General features: G+C 41.3%; 1 protein-coding gene across 1 annotated transcript; it reads right to left on the minus strand.

The window, feature by feature from the left end:
* Nucleotides 1-378: 378 nt before the first annotated feature.
* Nucleotides 379-7,277, minus strand: LOC311103357 (galectin-3-binding protein A-like). The gene is made up of 6 exons (XM_084144914.1): nt 7,227-7,277; nt 4,566-4,660; nt 3,811-4,020; nt 3,113-3,244; nt 2,453-2,741; nt 379-1,680 (listed from the first exon to the last, which is right to left on the minus strand). Exons 2-6 carry the CDS (start codon nt 4,645-4,647, stop codon nt 591-593), a joined length of 1,803 nt encoding a protein of 600 aa, XP_084001040.1. The 5' UTR covers nt 4,648-4,660; nt 7,227-7,277; the 3' UTR covers nt 379-590.
* Nucleotides 7,278-10,796: the final 3,519 nt, after the last annotated feature.

The raw sequence follows: 10,796 nt of genomic DNA on the forward strand, positions 1-10,796 counted from the left end.
TGAGTTGGAAAACAAATTGAAAGGGTGCATACTGCCACCTGGAGTGTGTTGTTTGAACAGGTATATAGCCAAGGTGGCCGATTAAATACCACCTTCCGTTATGTAATATTTGCTCACAACTTTAATTCATTGGCTGATCCCTCCTGATGACCTGATTGGAATTAAGTGATCCTTCCTTAACCCACAGGAAGTCCCACCCACCCAGTAGACTACTTCAAAATGGTGACAGTCCTCAATGGCGCTGGCCATGGTAAAACAGGATTTTGGGCACTAGAGTCCTCTAGCTATCTCTATGGGAAGCACTAGCCATCATCTGGGGGGGGGGGACATAATCCACATCCCTGTATGTTAAAATGCCTTTATTCAAGTGCAAGCGTAGATGTTACAGTTTTTGCGTAATACTTAATACTTGCTTTCAGCAAATCAACAAAATGTTATAATCAAATCAATCACACATTTCCAAAACTACAGTACCATAATTTTAAACTCTTGTATAGATAAAATAAGCAATTGATTGGCAACAGGGACATCATTATTTGATTTTTGGATGTGTGTTAGGACCATTGTTGCATCTGTGCCAGGCAGTGCTATCAAATGTATTCTGGTCTCACCACGAAGCGAAAGTCATACTGGCCTTTAGGACAGGGGTAGGACAGGGCCAGCCTGATGTTAGTAGGGATCTGGGCCATGTTGTTCTTGAAGTCCTGAACGTGAAAGACATACCTGCCCTCGCATGTTAGGAGCAGTCGGTTGCTGAAGCGAACACTGTTGGTCTGGTTTTGGTGTCTAAGGCTGCTTTGGAGAGAGAGGCTGGCAGTGGGGAAGGAAATACACCTGGAACATTCTCCTTGGTTCTTAAAGACTCTTGCTGACCAACTGAGGGGGTTGGTGCCTTTGGTCTGGTAAATCACACTATTGTGGTTTGGTGTGGTGAATGACTTGCCATAGTCTGTGGCTGGAGTGGGGTAATGATTTTGGTAGTGGCTGTAGCGTCTGTTGTAATCATATCGAATAACTTGGCGTGGTGGCTCCTTGTTGGTTGAGTTGATGGTGAAGCTCCATGGCTCAGCAGTGTAGATCCTGGGATAGTAATCGTGCTCTTCTTCACTCTCGCTGCTTTTGTGCTTCCTCAGAGTTTCGAATGGCAAGGCGTTGAACTGGAAGCCTCTGAGCATGCTGAGACGATAGAGCTTCTCGTGGCTCCTGTAGAGCTCCGAGGTAAACTGCAGGTCGTAGAGCTTCTCGGCGGGGATCATCGGGAAGCGGATGTGGCCTAACAGGGCCACCTGGCTCTTGGTGCCAGTCGAGTCACCCTTCTCTATGATCCAACTCTCCAGCGCTTGCAGGAGGAACCCCTCGTCCGGTATCACTAGGTCAGAGCGTGCCAAGAGGGCCATCAGGAAGTCTGCGGAGAGGTCACTCCAGGCCGGGGAGTTGATCAGAGCCTCGCAGTTCCAGGCCAGGTACTGGAGGCAGTTCTCCTTAAGCAGCAGGTCCCCGGTCTGGACGGAGTACTGGTACAGAGAGGCCTGGGTGTGGAAGGAGGGGTCCTCAGGGAGGAGTACGGTGAAGAGCCTGCCGGTGTCCTGCATCAGCCGTTTCACCCCGAACTTTGAAGCCAGCTTGTGGAGGCACTGGGCGGAGGAGACGGTCACGTCGATCTTGTGGGTGTAAAGGTACCTAGAGAACCAGAGCAAGGACATTTAAATAAATTAACTTTTATTCAAACATTTTTAGGAGATACCATAGCTAAAAAGGAAATTCAGCCAGTGGTGTTGGATAGAGAGAAACTGTGCTTTAAGTGAGGCACAATCACCCTGGATCTACACAATTGATGCAACGAGACATGGATTCATCTTTACAGTCTACTTTTGAGGTCTAAAATCATCTGACACATTTGGATTTTGGGGTGTACGGTGCGGTAAGTTCTGCATTTTACAACTTCATGTTGGATGAAATTTGTCTATGGGCCAGGACAAACTGTAATCCATGGTTAGGTTTTCTTTAAAACAGCCAGTACAAACTTCAGCTTACTTTAGCCACCGCTAGCTTAAAATCAATGGGAGTGATAGGGGTATCCATGCAATGTAAAAAAAAAAAAAAAAAAAAAGAAGAAGGCCAAATCACTTTTTAAAGAAATTTCAAACCAAAAATTAAGTTGATTTGAGTTGATTTGAGCTGATTTGGCTATGACATTTTAAAATTGCACAGATACCCCTATCACTTCCATTGATTGTTAGCTAGAAGTTTGTAGCAGCTGTTCAAAGAAAATGCATCCACGGATTACAGTTTCTCCTGGCCAACAGCCTACATTCAGGGTAAGGAACCATCTAACATTGTTGTAAAATACTGAACTTCCCCTTTAAGACATACAACATTCTTGTGTATGTATTTAATCCAATAAACATACAGTATATCTAAATAGCACCTGTTAAGGGTCATAGACTAGTACCTGATGAAGCTGGTGACATGGGGGCTGCAGGCTTGGCTAATCTCTACGGAGAGGCTACTGGACCCATTGGTGATGTTGAAGTGTGGGTAGAGAGAGAGGATCAGTTTGTGGGTGCAGATGTTCCTCTCCTCCACCTCCAACTTCCCCTCCCCATCTCTGTTCCCTGTGGGGCTCTGGAATGCGATGAGGAAGTCACAGTCATCCCCACGGTCAAACAGCTCGCCCAGGTCATCTGACAGGCCCAGACTGTGGTCCAGGAAATGGGCTGTGTCACTGGTCAAATCTGTGCCTGTACCGTATGAGGAATGCACATGATTAGGACTGTACATGATTAGTAGGAATATGTAGGGCTGATAGTGTGTATTTTAGTTTCAGTGAAGTTTAGGAACATGTATTAATTCATTAATTCATCCCTTTATTTAACCAGGAAAATAACCTTGTGTAGTTTTTATGGGTTAAAATGTATGTTTCTTCCCTAATCCTTGGTCAAACAGGGTCTGCAGACACACTGGGTGAATCTCAAATGTATTTTCCTCAATTCCTTGCATCCTCTCAACTCACCTCCTAAAAACATCTCTGCCGTTTTGAGAAGGAGGCGTGGAGACTTTTCAGAAGGAGACGAGGAGATAGGAGCAAAGGAATCAGGGAAAAGTGTAGTACCTCTCTCACAAACGACCCCTGCGTCCTCCTTGTGGGAACAGTCGGTCAACGCCCAGCCCTTGAAAGGACAGCTGGACAGGGACTTCTCGGTTCCTTTGCAGTTCATATCATCCAACCAGATTGAACCCGATCCTTGGATACACAAAATAGAGGATAAACAAAGAGCAAGCAAAATCATGTGCAGAAATATGCAAAATATTATATTGTGGTGTATTAAATTATGTTAGTTGACTCTTTCTGCTGGTGCTGCCTGCCATTCCCACAAATCACTGCCTATCTGAACTTGCTCCCTCCAAGAATCCCAAATTCCTTGTGGTCATATTGCTAACACTTATTCAATCCTCTCATATTTTTACAAAAGTCCCTAGGGGGTAGGGGTTGCTGAGGTTTGATTTGGGATTCAGTTATTGACAATGCCACTAATACTTAATTTGTTCCACTGCCTCCTGGTGGCAAACTCATGCAAGGAGTCATATTCATCAGGCAAACTGTAGCAAAAGGTTTCAAATTGTTGTGCTGACAGAAAATGAAAAGGAGCGTTTCTTATTGCACAAGATCTGATAGTACCTTCCCATTTCACTCTGTTTTTTTTCTTCCATTTTGTGCCTAGTGAATACGTCCCAGGTAGTTCCTGACTGTTTCAGTCCATTTTCTCCAATTTTGTGCCTAGTGAACATGACCCTTTGTAAGATACTCACCCTCTCCATAAGTCCCTCCAGTGACAGCAGATATAACGCCAGGGAACTTCAGCTGACGACACACCACCTGAGCCTCGGCCAGGTCCCAGCCATCGTCACAGACGGTCCCCCATTTCCCCTCGTGGTACACCTCCACTCGACCCTCTGATTCCTGTTTACCCCCCACCAGCCTCACCTCACCCTCCTGTGGGGGCTCTGTCGAGGACTTACCTGTGAGCACAGAGAGGGTGAGGATCTTAAGTTAGTCAGTTTAGAAATTGGACTGATGAGCTACAAACGACCACGGATTTATGCAACTATGCTGTTTGCTTACATTTCTATTAGACTACAGTACAAAGCATGAACCAACTTGTTTGTGTTTTGCAAACAGGAACTTGAGGAGTACACTACATGATTGGCCTATTCCTGATTCATTGGAAAGTCTACTATAAAAATATCATGTCATTGTCCTACAAACAGTGTCATTCACAAACAAACATGTGTAACAGTAATTGTGACAGGAACTTGAGGAGTACACTACATGATTGGCCAATGCCTGATACATTGGAAAGTCTGCTATTAAAACATCATGTCATTTTCATTCACAAACTAACATTACTTAATTGTGATAGGGGAATATCAGATTTCATTGTGCCTTTGGCTAACTGAACTTATCCTGGTCCCAGATCTGTTTGTGCTGTATGGCCATGGCCTTTGGCATGCCAATGACTGTAGGAGTTGACAACATAGTACAAACCAGGCTAAATTGAACTCACTGAATAGATTCCATGTTGCAGAGTCTAGTCCAGGGACTTGGACAAGCAACAGCAGCCACAGAGTGATTCCACGCTTCTGCATTTTCACCAGCCAGCTTGGGAAATTGACAAACAGATAAGCAATAGAAAAAGAGGGAAATGGAAGAGGAATCATACAGTCCAGGTTTTGCCTTATGGTATAAACCATATTAAATAGGCTATACAGAACTTTTGCCTCTGGGGGTGCTCTTGAGGCAACATGGGTCCCCTAATTATAGCTCAGACACACCGGTAGGATTGTATAAGTTTGCCTGCCGACAGTGGTGGGAAAAAGTACGCCATTTTCATCCTTTAGTAAAAGTAAAGATACCTTAATAGAAAATGACTCAAGTAAAAGTGAAAGTCACACAGTAAAATACTACTTTAGTAAAAGTATACAAGTATTTGGTTTTAAATATACTTAAATATCAAAAGTAAATGTAATTGCTAAAATATACTTAAGTATCAAAAGTTAAAGTAGAACTAATTTCAAATTCCTTATATAAAGCAAACCAGACGGCATCATTTTCTTGATTTTTAAATTGATGAATAGCCAGGGTGCATGCTCCAACACTCAGAGATCGTTTACAAACGAAGCATGTGTTTAGTGAGTCCGCAAGATCAGAGGCAGTAGAGATGACCAGGGATGTTCTCTTGATAATTGTGTGTATTAGAAAATGTTCCTGTCCTGCTAAGCATTCAAAATGTAACGAGTACTTTTGGGTGTCACGGTAAATGTATGGATTAAAATGTACATCATTTTCTTTAAGAATGTAGTGAAGTAAAAGTAAAAGTTGTCAAAATATAAAATATAAAGTAAAGTACTGATACCCAAAAAAACTACTTAAGTACTTTACATCACTGACTGCCGACAGTACTTAGCACCTCTGAACAGAGTGTAGGAAGGCAGTTTATTTTGTGTTCACACAGCAAAGGCATAATGTTACCCATAAATGGCATATTATTATTATTATTATATTATTATTATTATTATCCAAAAAGTTGACTCAAGTTTGCCAAAAAGCACCTGGAAGCACCTGGATGATCATCAAGACTCTTGGAAGAATGTTCTATGGACAGATGATCCAACAGTATAACTTTTTGGACGACATGGGTTCCATTATGCCTGCCGAAAACCAAACACTGCATTCCACATTAAGAACCTCATACCAACGGTCAAGCATGGTGGTGGTAGTGTGAAGGTTTGGGGATGCTTTGCTGCCTCAGGACCTGGACGACTTGCCTTAATAGAAGGAACCATGAATTCTGCTCTGTATCAGTTAAATATACAGGAGAATGTCAGGCCATCCGTCTGTGAGCTGAAGCTGAAGCACATCTGGGTCATGCAGCAAGACAATACTCCAAAACACACAATCAAGTCTACATGAAAATGGCTAAAATGCAACAAATGTGAAGTTTTGTAATGGCCTAGTCAACGTCCAGACCTAATCCCAATTGAGATGTTGTGGCAGGACTTGAAACGAGCAGTTCATGCTTGAAAACCCACAATTGTCGCTGAGTTACAGCAGTTCTGCATGGAAGAGTGGGCCAAAATTCCTCCACAGAGACGTGAGAGACTGATCAACAACTACAGGAAGCGTTTGGTTGGATTCATTGCAGCTAAAGGTGGCACAACCAGTTAATGAGTGTAAGGGGGCAATTACTTTTTCACACAGGGGAATTGGGTGTTGCATAACTTTGTTTATGAAATAAATGAAATAAGTATGTCATTGTTGTGTTGTTTGTTCACTCAGGTTCCCTTGATCTAATATTAGGTTTTGGTTGAAGATCTGATAACATTCAGTATCAGAAATATGCAAAAGTAGAGAAAATTAGAAAGGGGGCAAATACTTTTTCACGGCACTGTATATGGAGTGTGACTGGCTCATGACATTTAACCGTGGATGCCTCTTTTTCCTGTTTGTTGTCACTCCTGTGGCTCTCTGATTGGCTCAAAGTCAAGTTGTTTGACACTGATGAGCATTGCGAAAGTTGTTTGATACTGACAAGCATTGCGATTCTACAAGTAGAAACGGCAGGTTCGTCGCTACCGGGTCAGTACGTAGTACGTACCGCGTTTGTTCTAGCAAGAGAAGGAACGTCCTCCCACTATTATCGGCAGTGCGATTCTCAGTGTGTGTCATGCTTAAATATGCCCACCTCACAACGTCCATGAGCAAAACCATTGGCATAAAGCTTTAATGTCTATATATTATACCATCTTCCCCAACAATAACAACCACCATTAATCGTTTTAGCTGATGCAATACATTAATTACAATTGCATTTCATTTTTTTGTACTAAAATAGCAAAATGTTATTCTACACAAAAATACAGGTAATGCTGTATCTGCAAAAAATCTAATGCTTCACTTCAAATACCTGCATTCAATAAGGCAACTGGATCATACAGTCTACAATGCACTGTGCTATTTCCACTCCATACATTGTATTGATAACACATCATATCACATTTTGTTGATTTCTAACGGAGTCCATTTTCTATACATAAAGTAAATGTATGTGTACAAGAGACAATCAAGTATATCTAATCAAATCAAACAGTATTGTTTATGCAGCACTGAGGACAATAGTTAATTTTGGCTTTTCCACAGATGACATTCTGATTCTCAAATGTCTTACCTCTTGGTGTCTTGCTGTGTGCGTCGTGGTTCTTTTAAAACCCTAATGAAATTCCACTGCTTATATAGCCACAGGGGTGGAAGTATTTGCTAATGTAATGAAAACTGAACTTCCGTAAATGGATTCTCTATGTTTCGTTTCTTGTGAAATCACAGGGGGTCTGGTTAGCATTTATTGTCATGAATCTTGCCCAGGAGGCAGCTAGGCAGAGTAGGCACTAGCTGGCACAGCCACAAAGTCATAAAATCAGATTAGAAACCTAACCCTAACCTTAAACCTAACCTTAACCTCACTGCTAACCCTAATGCCTAACCCTAACCTTAAAGCAAATTTTTTACGATATAGCCAATTTTGAGGGTTTTTCTTAATTCTTACTATTGTTTACATTGTAGAATAATAGTGAAGACATCAAAACTATGAAATAACACATATGGAATCATGTAGTAACCAAAAAAGTGTTAAACAAATATATATTTGAGATTCTTCAAATAACCACCCTTTGCCTTGATGACAGCTTTGCACACTCTTGGCATTCTCTCAACCAGCTTCACCTGGAATGCTTTTCCAACAAATTTCGACTCCAGACCAAAGGACACATTTCCACCAGTCTAATGTCCATTGCTCATGTTTCTTGGCCCAAGCAGGTCTCTTCTTCTTATTGATGTCCTTTAGTAGTGGTTTCTATGCAGCAATTCGACCATTGTGAGAGAAAGATCACGTATTTACCTGATTTGTTTAATATGAATAGTTAACAATGAATAGGCTTAACAGTAGTAGAGACATTTCTTAACTACCGATGCTGTGCTTTTCATAAGGATGGTTCCCTCTAGCTCCCTGCAGCTGGTCTGGGCGTGTAGTCAAGGACATGGGATAGAGATCAACTTGAGGAACAGATAGACCTGTATTGTTTCAATTTCTCGTTGCTTCTGAGTAACCTGGTCACAAGGCAAAGAGCCTCAGAGTGACCACAGTTTTTCAGTTCATCCTGTCTTTTACTATCTTCCAAGGGCGCAGCTGTGTGGAGATAAGAGTAGTAACGGAACTAACGTTATCACTTGTTTGTGCACTTTGACCCGATACACATAGAAGAAAACAAGGTAGCTCCTGATCTGCTGGGTAGGGGGTGGAACCAGCCATGACTAAGCATTTTTTTTTTTTTTTAGGGCCACTATATAAGACATTTCCTGTTCGTTGGGCTCTCACTCTTTCCACTTGGTTGTGTGGGTATTGCGACCAGCTCCCTTATCGATAAGTTATTTTAATAAAGATTTAGTTTAAGTATAACTCTGACTTGTGTGATAAGTTTGCCTCTCCTCATTTGATAGTATTTAAAATATCCACCACACCATGAAGGCCTGATTCACACAGTTCTCTCTGAACAGTTGATGATGAGATGTGTCTGTTACTTGAACTCTGTGAAGCATTTATTTGGGCTGCAATTTCTGAGGCTGGTAACTCTGAGGCTGGTAACTCTGGGTCTTCCATTCCTGTGGCGGACCTCATGAGAGCCAGTTTCATCATAGCGCTTAATGGTTTTTGCGACTGCAATTGAAGAAACTTTCAAAGTTCTTGACATTTTCCGTATTGACTGACCTTCATTGCTTAAAGTAATGATGGACTGTTGTTTCTCTTTGCTTATTTGAGCTGTTCTTGCCATAATAGGGACTTGGTCTTTTACCAAATAGAGCTATGTTCTGTATACCTTGTCACACCACAACTGATTGGCTCAAACGCATTAAGAAGGAAATACATTCCACAAATTAACTTTTAAGAATGCACACCTGTTCATTGAAATGCATTCCAGGTGACTATACAATGTATGGAGTAGAAATAGCACAGTGCATTATAGACTGTATGACACAGTTGCCTTATTTAATGCAGGTATTTCACAAAACTAATTATTTTTTTATTGGATACTTTGCTACAGCATGGTCATTTTTGTGTGGAATAAAATGTTGCTACTTTAGTGAAAATAAATACATGTAATGAATCAGCTAAAACTATTAATGGTGGTTGTTATTGTTGGGGAAGATGGTATACTATATAGACATTAAAGCTTTAGGCCAATGCTTTTGCTCATGGACGTGTGAAGGTGGGCCTATATAGAGGACCACTTTTGGCTCAAGAGCACTCCCAGAGGCAAAAGTTATGTGTAGCCCATAGAGAATGATAGAGGCCTCTAGTGGCCAAAGGCTGTGTTGGCATGGGCAGCGCCATTGAGGGCTTCCACCATTTTAATGTAATCAACTGGGTGGGACTTCCAACTTCATGGGCTGATCCCTTCCTGGTGACCCTGTTGGAGTCAGGTCCAACCGGGTCATCAGGAGGGACCAGCCAATCGTGACAGGCGCTGTAATGGCACAGATACAAAGTCCTCTATCTATCTCTATGGTATAGCCTTTTTTAAACCGTTAATACCATATAAGGCATGTCGACTGGACTGTGAGAATCCTCTTTAATTTCCCTCTTATTCTATTGCTTATCTGTTTGTCAGTTTCCCAAGCTGGCTGGTGAAAATGCTGATGCGTTGAATCTCTTCTCCTCTGTGGCTGCTGTTGCTTCTCCATGTCCCTGGACTAGACTCTGCAACATTGAATCTATTCAGTGAGTTCCGTGTAGCCTGGTTTGTACTGTCTAGTCAACTCCTGTGGTCATTGTCATGCCAAAGGTCATTGCCATAGGGGAGAGTGGGGTAAATTGAGACATGTTTTACATTCAGCATCACTCCATCAAGGGAAATATAGTATTCTTTCTGACAACGACATCTACATATATTTCAGGATGATATGTATCCCTGGAAATAATCAGAATTCATGTAAACATTACAGTTTTGAAAACATAGCTTGTTCAAAAAAAGTTATCTTGTGGCACAACTTAACACGGGTATGGAGTAAGTTGAGCCGCGGAACAGGGTAAGTTAAGCCACCTACAAATGTCTGTACTGAATGAAATATTACCACTACCTTTATACAAATACTTTTTTTGGGGGGGACCAACTTTTTATTTAGTTAGTCATATTTTCAGAAGGGGGTTACAACTTACAGGTGCAGGTATAAATATAACATTCTAAATCATTCATTCAGATATATTCATATATTTAGTTATATTTGCATTTCATATCTTCACATATATTTAATAATATCTGTGAGCTGCCACTCGAAGGAAAAAAACTAGAATATCAATCAGAGAAATGCAGTACAAGTAGTATAAAGAACAGTATCACCAGTTTTGTAATATTTTGTATGCAAAGAAAATAAACAAAAAACACTCCCCCACTGAAAGCAAAGAAAGGAAGGGAAAAGAGGATACCTAGTCAGTTGTACAACTGAATGCATTCAACTGAAATGTGTCTTCCCGCATTTAACCCAACCCCTCTGAAGTAACAAAAGTCTAAATAAATATATATAATTGGTTTGTATGTGTGGGTCTTTAGCTGGCATTGTTCTTAAAAGAGTCAAGTATACAGTATTTATCCAGGCCTCAATTGTTCCTTGACTAGCACCATTCATTCTCGCTGTCGATAATTCTAATGTTAGAACTTCTAATAGTAACTGTATCCACTGGTTAAAT

The sequence above is a fragment of the Coregonus lavaretus genome, assembly GCF_964263955.1.
Source record: "Coregonus lavaretus genome assembly, chromosome: 28".
Taxonomy (NCBI): Eukaryota; Metazoa; Chordata; class Actinopteri; order Salmoniformes; family Salmonidae; genus Coregonus; species Coregonus lavaretus.

What these genes read in the sequence shown, in the direction of transcription:
- LOC311103357 (XM_084144914.1), bottom strand. Translation starts at nt 4,647, where the DNA reads ATGCAGAAGCGTGGAATCACTCTGTGGCTGCTGTTGCTTGTCCAAGTC. An exon ending in TGCAACATGGAATCTATTCA is followed by an intron (nt 4,021 to 4,565) that starts GTGAGTTCAATT and finishes CTGTGCTCACAG; the next exon opens with GTAAGTCCTCGACAGAGCCC. An exon ending in TGGAGGGACTTATGGAGAGG is followed by an intron (nt 3,245 to 3,810) that starts GTGAGTATCTTA and finishes TGTGTATCCAAG; the next exon opens with GATCGGGTTCAATCTGGTTG.